Below are 18884 nucleotides of genomic sequence, written 5' to 3' on the forward strand. Positions count from 1 at the left end.
CGCTGGCTGAGCTGCTCAGTTGCTGTTGCATTGGTATTTTTCAGGGCAACCCGGAGCATGCGGAGATCCAGAGCACAAAATCCCTGGCCACAGCAGTCAGCAAAGGCACCAACCAGCAGCTGCGGATGGAGAAATATCTGTGCTTTCAGCCCTCGGGGAAGGCTGTGCAGAAGAGATGAGAAGGCTGATAGCACTTTGCTTGATCTGCCTGCTGCATCCTCGCTGCTCCAGGAAGATTGCAGGCTCCAGGGCTGTCAAGCCGTCAACTTTCACTTGGTTTGACAACAAACTCACTTCACATACATGGTTACACTTAAAGAAAATAAGAGGAAGAAAAAAAGAAAGCTGTTGGAGCAAGCAATGCCCACAGATGCTTCCTAGAAGTAGAACGTTATTTTGCGATCTGGCACCAACATTTTAGCAGCCTATAAAAGGTAAAGTTGGTACTACAGCCAGCCATTTGTACTGTACAAATAAGAGCTGTGAATATATTCTGGAAGTAATGTCAAAGAGGACCAGATGGGAAATGAGCAGCATTCATTCTAATTTAACAAAGACAGCTAACCCAGAATATGCATTAACATGTAGCATTTTTCATCTGCCTCCATTCAGAACAGATTCTCAATATCATTTCCAAGGAAAGGAAATTGAAGGAATACTTACTCCTTGGTGAATTACTGTTCTCTCATAACTGGAGAAGTTTGGCATCCGAAGCTAGGTGTAATGTGTTTTCCCTGGAAATGTATGCAAAGACACAATACACCCACAACCCCCTGCATTCGGGCGTGCAGCCAGCTCTGTGTGTTTTGGTCCATGCTGGATGGATCCAGGGTTTCAGAAGCCTTGGGCACATTGCTGGCCTGCAGAGAGAGGTTTCACAAGGCAGGGCAGGGAGGAGAGGCTGTGCCAGGTGTATGGAGGGTCTGATGCCACAGCTGGAGGGTCTCTCTCCAGCCCAGGTCATTCTGCACATTTCAGTGACAGCAGGTCTGATTCCTCATTTCTTTGCATAAGGACAAATGGCTTGTGGGTGACATATGCTTTAGACACATGCTTTGAGGACTGAACCCAGATTCAAAGGCTAACAAATCCTAGATATAGATTTTAAAAATGCAAGCTCATTTTTGACTCTTCCAGGATGCATTGAGTAGGGTGAGCCTGTTTGAGGGGAGGGATCCCAGGGTACAACATGTTGAAGCTTTCCTTCATGTGTTTAGGAGAACCTCTGATCCTATTTTTAAACAAAGCACTATTTCCATCCCCTCTTTTTTTTTCTTCCTTAAATATTTAGAAGGGACTAACCACAGAAAACAAGCCACATCCTGAACTTATTTTTTCCAGCATAAATTCAATCTTTTTATTCAGAATTGTTCATTACTGGAACCTCTCTCAACTTCCAAGTTCCTTTGTGTAACATTTTTCTTTTTGAAGTCCGGAATTGCCACAGTTCCCCCAAGCCCCCCATCCTGACACATCACAAAGCCAAAGTTCTATGCCATTCCACTCAGAGGAGCTCTGCATTTAAAACATGCCATTAATTTACAATGAACAAATAGGTATCAGCTCTGTTCCACAGCACTCTTCCCTTGCCTGGCAGAAATACATAGACACAACCCATGCTGGCTCCTGGAGCTTTCTGCTTCTCAGCAGTGTGATCTCAATATTTTTGGCATACCCTGGGCCACATTCTGCCCCATGAGCAGCCTGTCCTGATCCAATCCTGGGAAGCCCTGCTGCAGAGCCTCTCTTTTGATAAAAGCAAGCAGAATGAAAGGCTGAAAACCAGCTGAGGTCAGACCAGATCACCACCAAGTTCCTGTCTGACCTTGAAAACCTGATAAAAATGCACAGCTCTGGCTGCAAGTTGACACTGTACACAAAATGCTTTTTGTATGGCTGCAGTACTTGGTTTAATGCATCCCTTCATTCCCTCAGCTTTCTCTACACAGAATTCCATTTGGAGAGACTACATGTAATTCCTGGCCAGTGATCTGCATCTGCACAAATCCTCTTCCTGTCTCTCTCAGTAATACTTATAGTATGCCCATTTGCTATGCAAAGAAGCCACTTTCAGAAGCAGAATAGGATCTCCAACTTCCCAGGCTAAGGTTTGCCCCTCAATCCCAGGGACACTTATGCTGGCTTTGCTTGGTGGCAGACCTTGTGCGCCACAGACAGACCAAATCCAGCAGCAGTCCCTGGCTAAGGTGTGCAGCCAGGACCACGTCATCCCCACAGAATCACCCCAATCTCTGCTCCTGCAGCTCTGGGATGCTGCCCCTGCAGCCCCTGGTACGGGGCCACTACACTGCCACGTGTGTGCTGTGCAGTTTGCTGGCAACAACACAGCAGAGGCTGCTGGAAGTGGTGGCAGCCTGTTTCACTCCCTGCTTCATCACTGCCTGTGTGCTGGGCAGGTGCAAACTTGGTTATGGGTGAGGGAAGCGAGGCTCAGGCTTTGAGGCTCACTTGTTCATAGCTCTGAGAGTTTTATGAGACTGCTGCCGTGTGAGTATTCCAGGGATTGTCACCACCAGGAGCAAATACTGCTGGAAACAAAATCTTAACCTGTAATTATATACAGTGCAGTGCACCAAATCCTCTACAGATCACAACCTTTATTTCCTATGCTTTCAGCCTCTGAAAAGCTAAGGTGCAGGTTGTTCCCTGTTCATTAGGACTGGAATAATGGCTTACAATGGCTCCTGAAATCCCTGGCTAGGGCAAGGGAAGCAGCATGAATTTTATAGGCAAGAAAGACTAATAATCTTTCTCCCTTCCTCTAAAATCCTCCCTCCCCCCTACTCTCCCGGAACAAACACACTTTTTAAAAGGCTTTTAAATAATCTCATGTTCCTTAACAAAATTACAGCAGCAGTTTCCTCCTTTAATAGCACTCTTCTTCTTAGTAATCTTGTTTTAGCTACAGTTTTTGATGGAGAGTGCTGGTAGATTAATCATCTCTCACCCCTCTTGGTTATTTTGCCTGGCTTCAGGAAGAAGGAATTCTGTTTTGGAGCAAAGTTTCCTGTTCAGAAGAGGAAGCTCCATTTATGTGTGCTTTTAACTAGGAGTGATAAAAAATTTTATTTGAATGGTTAATTGGGGCATAAATAGATGAATTGTGAATAGCAATCTGATCCATCCCAGTGGATGAATTGAGCTGTCTTCTGCAAGCTTGAGGTCTGCTCCTGCACATCACCTTATAGAAAGTGCTGGAAGACACTGGCTGAAGGGAACAGACTGACTGAGATCCCAGTGTAAATGCAGACAAGGGCACAAAGTATTTTAGTTTAAGAGCTATGATAAGAACAATCACTTCTTTGACAATCTCAGTCATAAGAGAAGTTTTAAAAATAAGCCTTTTATAAAGTTTATTCTGCAAAACATAAATTGCTGGAGGTGTCAGTGAGAGAAAGAGGATTGCATGAACATGTAATCAGATCAAATTGCACATTTAAGAGCAATTCAGATAAATTCATTAATAACTGGAAAAAATGTTAATAATGGTGTTGATAAGAAAGCTATTGTCATTTTTCCCCTTTCTTTAAATCAGTGTCACTGTGTAAGTGCACTAACAGATCTTTGCATTTTGTGCCTCTCTGCTGCTGAGGCTGGACTGGCAGGATGCTCACACTGGGACACCCCCAGGTCATGTTCAGCAGTGCCAGGTACAGATCTGCATTTCCTTAGGTCTGACTGCTTTACCACAAATTGTCTTACAGCTGTCTCTACATGACAGAGGATGCTAACAAAAAGTGATTCCTCCTCCTCCAGTGCTGGGTAGGTTTTCCAGGTCATCAGAAATAATGAACATTATCAGCTGCTGGGAAAGAGCCTAATATCACTGAGGACTGCATGAACCCTGCTCTACTGACAGTGAGTAGGATGCTTTCAAAGAAGATGGAATCATAATTTTAAATAACTCAAACCATAATCTCCATCTTACTCACATTTAGGTTTAACAAGGTGTGAGCTGGTCAAACCCAGCCACATGGCTAATGTGGAGAAAGGAATACCTTTGTATGAAGAGAAAATTACTATCATATCTCTGTAAATATACCACAGTACTTTGCATCATAGCAATTTATTGCATAGACAGCTGTCTGCTTTCCTCCCTACTCACTAAATATGTGCTTTTCACAGACACAAACATTTTATTGTATCTTCCTGAATTCTGCCACCACCTCTTAGCAGGAAAACATCACCTTCTGGTCAGTGAGAGCTTCTGCTGTGACAAGTGGTCCAGACACAGCAGAGGGATGTCAGACCTCCCTTGTCCCACAACAGGTCATCAAAGATGCCAGTGGCTTAGTCTAAATCTGGATTAGGTTTCAATTAGATAAACTGCTAACTGCATCTTGGGTAATTTCCTGTGATCTTTCCATGGGAATCAGAGATCTGATGTGTTGAGAGTTGTCTAGACCCAGCACATCAGAGTGGTTTTCTTAGCACTGGTCAGGCTAATTCATGGATTAAAGGAGGAAGGGAAAATTCCTTCCATGAATAAAGCACTAGCTATTTTGGTCACGAGTGGCATCAGCTACTTAGAACTCTATTCCTGGAAATGAATGCATGACTGTGCAGGTGGTTTTGGCTTGCTTGAACCTGGATGGATGTTCCAAGAAAAAGAGTTGGTGATCAGAGCTAGCATGGAATGCAAGACAGGAAGAGCATCTCTGTGCCCTGACCTGCTGGATTAATGAAACCAGGATCCACAAGGACTGATGTCAGAAGTGAGCAGGTAAATACAAGCATCAAGTGCTTGGGCAGAGCCATTATAAATGGGGGAAAATACCATTACTCATTAGAATATCACTGGAGGGCTGCTGAAGAGGATAAGGGATCACCTGATGGAATCATACAAACAGCATAAGGAATAAATAAAAAGAGATTAAAATCTTGATACATAATCAAAATGAGGACTATGTTTGACCAAAGAGAGGAACCACTTATATCACGCAAGAGGAATGCAGCTTGGGTGAAAATGACCATGAAACAACATAGTTCACAAGCTATAGGAAAGGAAAAAAGGAAAACAGCAAAATAAATACAATGGACTTCCAGAAACCATATTTCAAAAACCTCACAGTACTGATAATAAGTCTCAGAGAAAAGAGAATTCAGGAAAGTTTGCAGAACCTTAAAGAAACAATGGTAAGGGCATCAATTCAAACAATCCCAGCAGAGCAGGGAAAGCAGCTTTTGTAAGACATAAACTATTTTCTTAAAACATGACCACTTCATTGACCTGCAAAGAAAAAAATGGTTTATTCAGAAAATGGAAAAGAGATTCACTGGCATGGGAATGTAAATGTATAGGCTGAAAATCTAGGGATCAAACAAGAAAAATCAAGATGGAAATATAAATACAACCAACATGTTTGAGAGCACATCAAGAAAATATAAAATACATTATCAGGGACATAAAGGCCTTCTATCAGAAGAACTATCAACAGGGAAGAAAAGCACCCGCCTTCTTCACCATAGCTTTCAGTAAAAAGACCACTTGTACCCAAACGTTTTGCACAGATGGTGCCATGGATGACAGGAGATCCTCTCAGTCTAGAAGAATGAAAGAATAAGCAAAGAATACTTGCCTTGATTACATATAATGTGCTTAGACTGCTTGTTAAATCTATCTCACGGCTCTTAACAGCTCTCTGGGATCCCACAGAGAACCAACAAGGTGTCAGAATACCGCAGAAGTGAGACATAATTCCTTTTTGGAAGATGAGCTTAAGAATATGGCCCAAGCTAACACCATGGGAATTTCCAAATAAAATTGGAATAAAGAAATGTTCTTTAAACATACTGAAAATAATAAGGAATTGAGTAATGGCTAACACAAGTTCATTAGATCACGTAGGTATTTTTCCTGAAAAGATGCTCAATGGATGGCAAACCAAATCAAAGTCAATAACACTGTGCTGTTCCAAGAAAAACAAAAAACAACAACAACAACAACAAAAAAATAAAATTAAAAAAAAAAAAACAGAAGGAAAAAATTATTTAAGCAAGCATCATGTGGTGTGTACAGACAGGAGTGATTTCTGCCTGGTCTGTAATGTGTTCATCTCATCTCATCCAGTGCTGCAAAGATCTCACTGGAAATCTGTGTCCAGTCTGGGGCACTGCATTTTAAGTTAATGGAGGAACCAGGACAGAGATATGACAATAGCACCACACAAATAATGAAGGGTCTAGAAAATATGGTCAACAATCATGTAAAACTCAAAAAATATTTTTTTTGTAGAAAAGGGAGAGGCACAACACTAGTCTTCAAATACATAAAGGATAGCTTCAGAGAGGAAGGGAATTTGCTGAGCTCCACATCCATTGAAAAATGGTCAAGTGGGATCAAAAGGTAGTAATGCAGAAGCATGTATTGTCTGATATTTATCCATTAGAACAGGCTATTACAACTAAGAAATTTCTATCTGAGGATGTATTTTAATCACTTGTAATGCAAGAAAGAGGCACTGTTTTTCCTTCCTTGTGGAATGGGATAAGCTAGACAATCTCTGGATATCCCTTCTGACCTTGCTCTCTGTGATTCATGCACTAGGGAAGCCATGGGCAGGTGTTTCTTTGAGGATGAACCTGAGGAGCAAAGGCTGGGGGTGGGTAGCAGACACAGCACACAGCATGGCTCAGCCAGGGCTTCTCTGATGGGATGTTTTCTGAAAACCCACAATGAAGATAAACCACTAGGAGAGCAAGAACTTCACTTTTTAGGGAGTGGATTGTTTCTCAGAAGTGAGCTGAGCTGGTTTTCTAACTTTTTTTTCCCCCAAATTACCAGTTAACACCTCCACCCTCACCCCAGGTGTTCCCATTTTAAGCAGGGCTCACACACATGTGGTAATGAGTTGGGAGTAACTCTCAAAGTCTGTGTTCAGTGGTTCTCCTTTACTTTATCAATGTTGCTGGCCTTCAATACCCAGAGCTGCACAAACTGTGTCCAACTGTCTTCTTGGGCCAGACTCAGCATATGCTTCTGCTGGCAGAAGACCAGGCCCCAAAAGCAGAAAGCATGCCAGGCTGCAAAGTTAAAACGATAGGAAATCACCTCTTTTCTGCTCTAAAGCCCATGGAGACCAGTGCCAGATCAGAGCTGGGCAGCCACTGAAATAGAAAAGGGTGCTGCCAAGATGTCAGCTCCTTTCCTGGCACAACTTCCATCAGGCATAACTTTACTTTCCTACTAGTAGTCAAGAAGGAAGACAAATATAAGCACTACCTTATGCCTTCTCCACCTGGTCTTCTCCTGGGCTCTACAGGCAGCTCAATCCTAACTAGAGAAACCACTCCCAGGGCTTATACTGGATAATATTTAAAATCAACATATTTGCAGTTTAGATCTGGTTTGTTTCCATGAAGAACAAGCACATGCATGTACACCCTTATTAATGACATTACACAAGACAAACCCAACAGGAGTCTTCAGTCAAAGTCAAGGGACAAGATGTGCCTTTGTCTGCCAAACCCAGAGCAAAACTCAAAATACCTTGCTCCAGTCAAGATACACAAAGAAGAGAAAAATAAAATTCTTCTCTGCTAGTTACCCTCTACCTCTGCCCCTTAGCAGTATTCTCCATCCACATCCTTAACCCTGACACACAAGGCTTCACTTGGAAATGGAAGGAGAGGAATTAATTCTTCACAGCTGGTTCTGTCCTGCAATGCCTTGATCTCAAGGACAGGCAGCTGTAGTTTTTCTGGCCACAAAGGGAGGGTTAACTCCTACCCTGCCAATTTTCAGATGGATAGCATCCAAAGTGATCTTCTTGCCTTTAACTTTCCCAAGTGGAGACATTCTGGCCTGGGTAAGCGAGATGTATATCCATGTCCATATGCATACAGATAAAAGGCATTCCTATACCTCTAAGGCACATGGATAAACCCCACCACTTCCTAGCTGCTGAGATCCTCCAGGGATATTTTATGCAAAAGATTTAATGAGCATACTTCCAAAGGATATACATGCAGGCATAACTTTAGCAAAAGTGCACATCTAGAGCACAAAAGCTAAAATCCTGGCCCAGAGGGCTGGGAAGGAGGGGGTGTGGGATGCTGGGACTCCACCCTGCCCAGGGCTGCTGGTGAGTGCATCCCTCCCCTGCCAGAGGGACCAATGTTCTCCGTCCTGTCCCCTGTGCAGGATGAGTAACTGCTGGCTACATGCTCAAACTCCAGTTAAAGTCAAGCATGAGTTTTCTCAGCCTTATTTCCACCCTTCTGTCATGCACAGCCCCTGGTTCCCACTTGCTACCATCATCAGGAGTTGCCAGAGAAAGAAGGAGCAGCAGCAGGAGGAAGCAAGGGAGCAGCAATGGGAGGATATTTATGTTTTTTTAATCTGGATATTGGCGGCCCTTATTTTGGTGAGGAGGGAGCAAAAGCACAGCACTTCAAAGCTTGTGCTCAGCGTAGGGAAATTTATATCAACTCCCTCTGAGCTGTAGGCAGGTGCCTGCATGCATGGGGCTGCACGGACAGCCCCGTGACCCAGCACAAAGGCACAGGGACCTTTCTCTGGGGAAGGTGAGGGGACAATGACTGCGCAGAGGGGAAGGAAAGGCCTTGGCCTCACCCACTGGAAAAAGGATGGCTGCTGGCACAGGGTGCCAGATGCAGGACGGCCGAGGGAGCGGGCGGGTTGGGTGACAGCAGGCTGGGCTGCAGGTGTGTGTGTAAGAGGAGACACTTGCTTACACTTGGCAGCCTGGAGCAGGCCCGGGAGCGTGCAGCTGATTGGGAATGAGTTATGGAGGCAGCCGCCTGCTCCGAGCGGGGGAAGCCGCTCCTGGAGCTGTCCTGCAGCAGGGGCCCAGAGCCTGGGAAATCTGGAGGAAAAGGGAAAATCCTGCCACTGCACTCCTGGGTGCAGGAGTTTGGTGGCTGTTGGAAGTGACCAAGGCACTCAAAGGCTGCACAGGGCATTTTGCTTTTCATCTCACTGAACTTCATCTCTCTCCGAAAGCTACAAGGAGGCAGCCCTGGTGGGAAGGGAGGGACAGTTCCAGAGGCTGGACTGCCCTCCTCCAGGGCTGGTCACACACGGGTCATCTGATGTATATTCTTCAAGCTGCAAGGGATGTCCCCTCCTAATCGTGCTCAGCATTCACCTCCAGATCTGGCCACTAGGCTTTTTTAAAAGCTCAAAGTTCATTTGCTAAGAAATGTTCTTGTTGCATTACCTGAAAGCCATCACTGTCTGTGCGTAACTGTAATGAAACAGCTTTCCATACCTGAAGGAGAATAGGGAGCACTCAAAAAATAATAACCACAGCAAGAGAACTAAGGAGTTCAGGCTGAAAATGGGGCTGCTGAGATGAATAAAATGAACATTTCCCCAAGCAGAGAGAATGGCCGGAAATAGCTGCACCTTCCCTCTCTGCTCGTGTGAAGTCAGATTACAGTGAGAAAAGGCATTTTAAAATGGCACCAGAGTTTCTGAGTACTGTGGAATATATACAAAGGCAAAACCAAAGCAAAAAAAGAGCACACAGTGTGCTCAAGGTAACAAAGAAATTCTGTGATACAGCAGGTAAGCGAGCTAGGCTCTGTAGAGACTGAGCATATGCTGTAACTACTGGATCATCTTTCTTCTGTATTACATTTGCTTAGCTTGGTGATAAAAATATAAGTCTTCCTCCACAGGCATATTGACCACATAGTGCTGAAGGTAGATTGTGAGGTTTTATGCTTGTTTATCATGATACATGCAAACAAAATACCTGTCTTGCAAAATATTTTGGCTGCCATCCACCACAAAATAATCTTTGGGCAGAAAGCTCGTCTAAGAAACTCTTTCCTTTCAGCCACCAGAAAGAGTAATTAAAAGCTAAAAAGCATTTGTCTGTCCATTTGGAAGTCAGGGAGCAGCTCAGCTGGGCAAAGAACATGGGCTTGGTGGAGTTTCTGATTAACAAAATGTAGCAACTTTAATATGAGACTTCAACCCAGCGTAACAGCCTTCCCCTCAGCTCTCCCCACTTTCCCCCTGCTGCCTTCTAAAGGTGGTTATCCCAGAGGTTATCTTAACCAAAAAAATGCTTGAATGCAGCTATCTTGGGAGGCACAGTTTCAAAGAGAGGACACATAAAATAATTAAAAGCAATATTCACCTCTCCACTTCAGAGAGCTCCTGTTTGAGCTCCAGAGGGATGAGAGGGAAAGTAAGGGATGCTTCCTAGAGAGCAAGTAAGGTGAACCAGGACAGAAGAGGGGTAGGCTCAGGACAGTGGGGAAGCTAGGAAACTGGAGCAGATTGTGGCAAGTGGGAGACGTGGTGGGGAAGGAGAAGCAGGTCTGTAGGTGGGGAAGCAGGAAAGCGAGGGGAGCGGGGCGGACAAGAGGATTTTGGAGAGCGGCTAGCCAGCTGGCACACACATAGCAGCTGCTGCTGTGTCAGCCGAGGAGAGTAGCTGCAGCTGCACGCTGGCCATGAATAGCAGAGGAGCAGCGTGCCGGCTGGCTGCTGGAGGGACGGGGGCAGCGAGGCGCTGAAAAGGCAGGGGGAGGCTCTCTGAAAGCTTTTCTGCACAGGGGAACCTGACAGCCCTTTGATTTCTGAGCTGTTTGTTCTCCAATTGTCCACTCCAGCGGATGATCAGTAAGAAAGAGTTAAACGAGGAGAGGGGGGAGGGAGAGAAACAGTAGGAAAACTTAGGTCCTAAAGGCAGATCTAGGCTTTGATACTGTCTCCATAGCATGCAGTTGTCTGTATGTATAGCTTTCATAGTTGTCAGCGGGGATCAAAATCACAGAGTGCTTAAACTAAAGGAGAAACCTCCGCGCAGTTACCCTCATATTTGCTTGAGCCACCACTGGAGGAGGACATGATCCACCACTTGGCCATCTGTTCTGTGTGCCGCACATGTCACTCTACAAGCCCTCCTGTGTGAGCTCCTACTGTGGGTTCACACACGCTTTGTGCCTCCCCGTGAGGGTGGGTGCGCACACCCCACAGCCACGCGTGGTTCTACACAGCTGCGGGTGCGTGCACCCCACACACTCCTCTGGGGCCACGGGTGTCCCCAGCCTCAGTGCTCCTCTGGAACCACGGTGTATCCACCCCACACACTCTCCACAGCTGTGGCTACGCACACCATGCATGTTCTTTCACTATCACGGGTGATCCTATACTCTGTTCTCCTCCATGGCTGCATCTGCACATACCATGCACCTACATGACTGGAGGCACAGCCAACCATTGCCGTCATCCCTGACTGAGTGTACATTGTTCCTCCGCAGCTGTAGGTGATCCCCTGAGCACTCCTCCACAGCTGTAGGTGATCCCCCCTGAGCACTCCTCCACACCTGTAGGTGATCTCCCCTGAGCACTCCTCCACACCTGTAGGTGATCTCCCCTGAGCACTCCTCCACACCTGTAGGTGATCTCCCCTGAGCACTCCTCCACACCTGTAGGTGATGCCACCCTGAGCACTCCCGCACAGCTATAGGCAATTCCCCCCTAAACTCTCCTGCACAGGAGTACCAATTCCTGCATTATTGAGGTACTCCCACCCTAAGCATTCCCTGGCTGCCTGTGCCCTTCCGTGCCTGTCTGCACACTCCCTGGGCAGTTCCACACGAGCCTGGGCGTACACATCTCCTGCTCCCTCACAAGCAGAGGTGCACCCACCCTACGCCCTCCTCCTCCTCCTCCTCCACGGCCGCACACACCCGTGGCTATTCCTCCAACACCGTGGGCCGGGTGTCCAGCCCACACCCACCAACACGCGGGTGCCCGCATCTCTCATCCCCCGCCACCACCTGGCGGACCCCGCCGCGGTCAGCGCAGGGCGGAGCGAGAGCCGCCCGCCGCCCTTTAAGAGCCGCGGCGGGAGCGGCGCTGGCCCCACCCGCCGGCCGCGGGGCCGGGCCGTCCCCCTCATTAATATGAAGGCGGCGGCCGCGGCGGCGAATGGGTAATGAAGCTGTCACTCCGGCACCTACTTGTTGGGTGTCCGCGGAGCCGAGGCGCACAGAGGGCGAGCGGAGCCCGCGGGAGGGGAGCGGCGGCGGAGCGCTCCGGGCGGCCCCGCCGGCAGCCCATGCCCTGCGCCCCCCGGCGCGCTGCGGGCGGCTCCCCCGCCGCCCATGCCGCGAGCGGCCGCCGGTCCGTGGCCGGTGGGCTCGGCGGGCTCCTCTGAGGCGGCGGCGCGGAGCAGCAGCGGGAGCAGGAGGCATGCGGGGCGCCGGCTGGCCGAGCCGGGTCCCCCGCGCCGCCGCGCTCGGCCTGGCGCTGCTCCTCGCCTCCTGCGTGCAGGTAGGGACGGGGCGCGGGGGGCTGCGCTCCGGCCGCGGGGCGCCGCGGCTGCCTTCTCCCTGCTCCCGCTGCACCTTCCTCATTTCTTACTTGTATTTATAGCGCTGCGTACGTATGTGTATATATGTGTACGCGTATGTGTATTGCCGCGGCGGGGTTAAACCTGCAGCCGGTGAAAGTTGGCGTGGGGAGCCGGGGACCCGCAGCACCGCGCCGCTGGCGCTGCCCCCGGCCGCGGTAGTAACGAGGCTGTCTCCCCTTCGGTTTTTATTTTTAGGTGTCCCGGTCCACGGGCTATTTCGAGCTGCAGCTTAACTCGGTGCGGAATGTAAACGGCGAGTTGTTCAATGGGGAATGCTGCGATGGCATGAAAAGCCCCGAGAACCTGGACTGCTCCCGGGACGAGTGCGACACTTACGTGAAAGTCTGCCTCAAGGAATATCAGGCCAAGATCACCCCGGTCGGACCCTGCAACTACGGATTCGGATCTACCCCCGTTCTCGGTGGAAATATTTTCTATTTGAACAGCAACAAATACTCCCACCAAGGCAGAACTCCCGAGACGGGCAGGATTGTTATTCCCTTCCAGTTCGCGTGGCCGGTAGGTTTTTAATCGCGCTCTCGTTATCACCCCTTTTTTTTTTGTGTGGCGTTCCCCCCGCGCCGGCTCCCGTCGGTGCCGCTCCCGCTCCCCCGTTATTGAGCGGGGCCAGCTGCCGGGCGCTGCCTTGGGCGCGGCCGCCGCTTTCCGGGGCTGCGGGGCACGGCCGGCGGCTCGGGGAGCGCGGGTGGCTGCGCGGCGCGGGCCACCGCAGGCGGTGGGTGCTGCGGGAGCTCTGGGCTGTCTCCGGGTGGTGCCGGGGCCGCGAGAGGCTGAAGGCAGGAGAGAAAAAAAAAAAAATAATCGCAATAACGGGGAGAACCTCCCCGCGCCCGCCCGCGCAGCGGAGCCCGACGGCGCGGCCGCGGTTCGGCGGGCTGTGCGCGGGGCCGCGCCCGGCAGGGGGCGCTGGCGGCGGGCGCAGCGCGCGGGCCGGGGCGCGTGCCGCGGCGGGGGCGGGGCGGGGCGCGCGCCGGGGGGTCCCGGCACCTGCGCGGGGCGGGGCGGCCGCGCCCGGGCCGGGCCCGCGGTGCGCCCGGGGCCGCCGAGCCCCGCGGGCCCCGCCGCTCCCAGCCCGGCCCCGCGGGCCCCGGCACCGCCCGCCTGCCGCGGGTCGCTGTGCCCGCCCTCGCGGGACCCCGCGGTCCGCCCCCGCCGTGCCCGGCCTTCCGCTCCGCCGCTCGGGCGGCCGGCGTTTCGCCCCCGCGGTGCGCGGCTGCCTCAGGCCCCGCCGCAGAGCGGTGCGGGCTGGAAGCGGCCTCGGGGCCCGGCTCGGTCAGCCCCGCTGCCCTGCGCCCGGGGTGCTCGGAGCCCCGTCCAGCCTGGCTTTGCACGCCCCCGGGGATGGGGCACCCGCGGGGGCCGCGGGCCAGCGCTCGTCCTTGCCCTTGGAGCCGGGATGCATCTCCTGCTTTTGGGGCTGCGGAGGGAGGAGGGAGGGAAGGCTGGGCTCCCTGCCCGGCTGCAGGCAGGTAGGATCCTGCAGGGAGTTTCACAGCTGTTGCCCTCAGCCCTTCCAAGTGGGCCACGGGGTGGAAGCTGGCAAGTTGCGAGGTGCTGAGGAATGGGGATGGTGCCGTGCCCCGGCTCGGTGGGGAGATGCGTATCGGAAGCCTCGGTACCTGCGGATTGCATTTGGCACCTGGTGACTAACAGATGAAATGGCCCTTGCTGACCTCTCAAACCGCAGCTCGTGGGTTCTCAGTTACTTGGAGAATGCCTGCTAGGAATGGTTAGGGACAAAAATGCTTCATTTGCATTTTTTCAAGCTAAAGGAAGCCAGTCTACATAAATCACTTCACTTTCTGTGCTACTAGAGACCCTCCACCCTCTGATGCTCATGTCCTGCAAATTTAGGACTGACTGAGTTTGCTGCAGTTAAATGTTTAATAATAAAAAAGGTGCCACTGATAAATTTTTCCATGCAGAGGCACTTAAGTTCTGGTTGCCAGGTTGGGGTGTTTTCATGGCCTTTGTTGGTCCTGTGCCCTCTTGAACTTGGAAATGTTCCTGTTAATGGGTATAGTCGATACCATAAACCTAGAGTATTTAGAACTGTGTTCTTAAGTTATAAGATCAAAGAGAAAATCCAGATTCTTTCTCCTCTTTATTGGCCATTTAATACAGACTTGATGAAATCGTAAACTCTTCAGTAGGAGATTTCAGTAACGTTAGCACCTCAAACTTTGTATGTTATCTGCATGAGGAAGTAAAGGCAATTTAACTCATGCTTTTATTTTGCCAGTTTCTAGTATTGCTACTTGAAACACAAGGAGAGTTTGATAATCCTTGCACTGCAGGTCCCTAAGCCCAGCCTTCTTTGAATTTTTCTCAGTTGGAATAAGCACATTCTTACCTTGCAGCTGCCGGATATTGTTCTGTGCTCACCCAGTCTTAAGTAAGGCCTGCTTGACCTGCCTCTTGCAGGTGAATGAATGCAGTGTCTCCAGCCTACATTGCCCTGTCTGCTGCTGTTTCTTGTACCTTTGGCTGCAGCATTTTGAGGGAATTGAAATACTCGTTGTATTTATTTTTTTCACCATTTTTTTCCCCTGCAGCTGTTGCAAAGCGGGCTGTAATTTATTTAAACAGTGCCACAATGCAGTCTAGTGGGTGGTTAGCTCATTTTTGGATGGTTTATTGAATACTCTTCCAGCCCACCCTGGGTGCTAAAAATAAGCTGTGGAGTATTTTTGCTTATAACAGGCTGTGGATACACCTATGGAAAGAAGTTCCTCCTGTATGTTGTAGTTAGATCTTGAACTCTGTGTGTTCAGTTTGTTGATGGGGAGCACAGCATCCTCGTCAGAGCTGTGTAGACTTTGCAAGAAGAGGCTTAATTGTAGTGCCAGTTTATCACAAGGGGTTTTTGAAGTAGATTGAATACCTGGGTTATGTTTCAACTCCCTGGGGTAATTTCAAAATTATTCTCAAATAATATTCTTTCTTGATTCAAGTTTCCAAATGAAAAAAACAACAGTATGGGCATAGTCTTTTCCTATGACATTTATTTTTGCTGTACAACAGTAATGAAGTTACAACAGTTAATGAAGTTTATATGATGGGAAGGAGCAAGAGTAAAGAGCATTGGAAATTGCGTCCTTCAGTTATGAAACAAATTTGCTTTAGTGTTGGTAGTGAGCAAAGGATTTATTTCAGTAGTTCTAGCTTGAATTTTTAAGCTCCATGCTAATCATGAGTGTATGCAGAGTTCTTGGTGAACCTCACCTGAATGGTAACTCACTTAGACCCTAATGCAGTAATGTATAAATTGCTCAGAGTAGGGGAGAGTTTCTTGAAATCTATGTGATACTACAGTGTGTCCCAAGCTATCAGTAGCTTTAAAGCAAGTAATTTCTTGAAAAGTGATTTGCTTTGTTTTACTGATTTTTCCTTTTTAATTTTATGAGGTACAATTTTTCAGTTTGGACAACTCTCTCTTCTGTAAAGCTGCAGTACCAGAGTTCAGAGACTTCCAGTGTTAGAAACAGTGTCAGTTATCCAGCTTATTCCTATTTCCTGTCCTTTTTTTTATATCATTAGTCTGATCTCTGATTTGCAAGAGGGAGCTTGGGATACTGCCAGAAAGTTTTTAAAATTGCTACCTTGGGATACATCATCCACAGAAATCTGGCAGTGGGAGAGGCTGAGGAACAGCTAGAACAATACAGCTGTCTTCTTCACCCACCTTCCTCACATTTTTTTCTTTGCCTCCTGCTGTAAAACTTGAAGCTTAATGCTTGTTTGAGATTGTTAACAAACAAATGATGCAATTAAAATTTATGTGCAACTTTAAAACAAAGAAGACAGAAGAATTCAAGTAGCTTTGAAGTTGATTCTGATCAGTTACAGTTTAGGCTTGTTAGTCTTGAGGTTTTTTTTTTTTTTTCCCCTAGCACAGGGCTGTTTGTTCAGACACTGAAGCTTCACAAATACCTGGCACATTCATATTTATCAGTAGCCATTGGCAAAATCTTAGATTTGGGGTTAATTGAAGGTTGCTTCTGAAGATGGTGTTGTAAAGTTAGTTGTTCCATGGGATGGGTTATGTGGAACCATTTCTTGTACTCCTTTGCAAGATGGCATGAAATGGAGTTGTGTGTGGTTTTTCCCTCCACCCTGTTCTTTCCCTCAGGGAGCTCAGAGTTTTTCCTGTACTGTAAATGTTGGTATGGCATCCATTACTTCAGTTAATTAGTCATATAGAGGAATTGTTCTGACTAGTTGTGGATGCTGAAATCATGTATTACAGTATGCATCATTGGCTCCTCTAGGCCCCTCTGTTTTTGAGATCCTGCTGTGACTGACAGCACACCCATGGGTACTGTATACTCTGAACTCCCCAGGTGAACTTCAGTGTTCAGGGTCTTGGAGATAAGCAGAAATAAGCATTTTCACCTCTACTTTTCCTTGGTGCTTAGCTAGGACTCTGTAACCAATTTGAAGAAGAGGTGGTAGAGGTTCAGGCAGCTCTTGCAAATTGCTTGGATAAAGGGTGCCTTCCCTTTCCCAATTGCAAATTAGGAAACTAATTGATTTTTTAAAAACTTTAATTTTAAGGCACTATCTTGATGTTTTTTCCTATTTAGAGTGTGATTGTAGCACCTTTCTGTAACCTTCTGAAGTAATGCTAACTCTCAGGTAGATAAAAAATGTCAATAATTTTAATGTCCGGGCTGTGTGTCAGTTTCGTATGTGTGCAGTCCACATGTGGATCTCATCCAAATACCTGGAGGGGTTCAGTGTTGATCTGAAACATCCACAGGAGTGTGAGCCATCAAATATGTAAAGCTTGGCTGCAGCAGTAAATGTTAAATTTCTTAGAAAGCAACCTGTCCCCTCCCCTGCCAAAACCTGATCAGGAATACTTGACCTTGCAGCTTTTATTGCTTAATGGGTACAGCACTTTCACATGTCTGGCTAACTATAGGACTCTGCATCAAGCTCTCCCAGTGCTTTTAATTTGAGAGATGAAGGTGGTTAGGGCCCTGCAAGACATCTAGCCTTCAAGCTCATTATCTGGGATACTTGGTGCCTCTGGGGAACTAGATAGCCTGGCTGTAGGAAATGCTATTGTCTATTTTTGTTTGGCTGGTAGACCCACAGTTGGTCTACCTCCTGTCTCAGCACAGCCATCACTGCTCTCTGATCAGGATCTCGAGGCTTTGTAATGAAAATATCCTGGATTAGATTACTCTCTGCTCCCTGATAGAGTAAACATGCATCCTGTCATCTTGGATGACAACCCATGGGGACAGATATGCTTAAATTAGGCGGGTTAAAGTTAGGCCATTTAGCACTGGGAAAAGAGCTTGTGCATGGCTCTACCAGAGGAACAGTAGGTATGTTTTTTCTTATGAAAAAGATTACAATCAGGGGAGAGAACACAGCAAGTTTTACCTGTAATTAGTTGTTCTTTGCTCCATTGAAACTCCTTCTTAAGGAAAGTGCTTGCAAAAGCACAGTTCCAAGCAAGACCCGAGGGCAGGGAATAAGAAGTGAGAGAAGACCTTATGCCAAAATGCAAAATTCACCTGGTCGTGACAGGCTGTGATGTACATGCATTGCGCCTTGTTAGCTCAGGAACTCAGCATGATAAAAATAATGTAGTTGATAGCTGTGTATTGATAAATGTTTAATGTCTTATTTACCAGGAGCCTTTTTTCCCCAGGTGGAAGGCTTTGCTGACTCTACTTGACTTTCCCTCCCCAAACTTAGTGCATGCATACTACCTCTGCCTGGTGGCCTTGTCAGCAGACTCTGGGACTCCCGTGGAGCTGCTATGCCAAAATGTTTCATTTTTTGCCAAAGCACCTGCAGTCTTTGTGCGCATAAGGTCTTCCCCTTGCTTGTTGCAAATCATGAACAAATGCACTGTGAATTGGAAGACGTGGATCCATGTTTCCTCACTTTTAGGGAGGTAGATAATGGAATGTATATGCTTTCACCTGCTCAGTACTGCATTTGCCTTGAAGCCTTTTTGATCAGAGACAAAAGGTTGAGGAAATGGATTATTATAAAAATGATATCCCTTTGCTTTCAAGTGACACAAATGCAAAAGGTAGCTTTCAGGCTTTGTTCTGCTCTTTCTTATAAGAAGATAATGGGATGATGTTTTAGAGAGTGACTTCAGCAATGCTGGGAAGTGACAACTCCAGTTGATTTCAATAGCAGCTGCAGGTGTCACCTCTAAAAAAGAACCAAGGCCTTAATGGTGACCACTTCAGAACCACTCTTTGAAAAAGGGATTTATTATTGGCATGCTGTGTGTGCCAGCAACTATTTGCAGCTTGCCCAGAATAGAAAGTCTAAAGACTTAAGTTTCATGTAACTATAGGAAATCTGTCTTCTAATTTTAAGCAGAAGTGCTCTTTGCGCTCTTAATCTTTCATGCATTCATGTCACTAAATCTAGAATTTCTTATGTCTTTGAAATAAATATGCCTCAAAGGACAGCATTCTGCTAACTCTTTAAAATTTATACCTTGAAGTTCTTGGGGTTTTT

The 18884-nt window shown here is 47.6% G+C and overlaps 1 protein-coding gene across 1 annotated transcript in view; it reads left to right on the forward strand.

Moving 5' to 3' along the window:
• Positions 1-11935: 11935 nt before the first annotated feature.
• The window catches only part of JAG2 (jagged canonical Notch ligand 2), a 68277-nt gene continuing 61328 nt past the window's right edge, over positions 11936-18884 (forward strand). The window contains exons 1-2 of the mRNA XM_021554481.3: positions 11936-12280; positions 12558-12881. Of these exons, the coding sequence (XP_021410156.2) occupies positions 11936-12280; positions 12558-12881 (669 nt within the window). The remainder of the gene's footprint in view (positions 12281-12557; positions 12882-18884) is intronic.

The sequence above is a fragment of the Lonchura striata genome, chromosome 6, assembly GCF_046129695.1.
Source record: "Lonchura striata isolate bLonStr1 chromosome 6, bLonStr1.mat, whole genome shotgun sequence".
Lineage (NCBI taxonomy): Eukaryota > Metazoa > Chordata > Aves > Passeriformes > Estrildidae > Lonchura > Lonchura striata.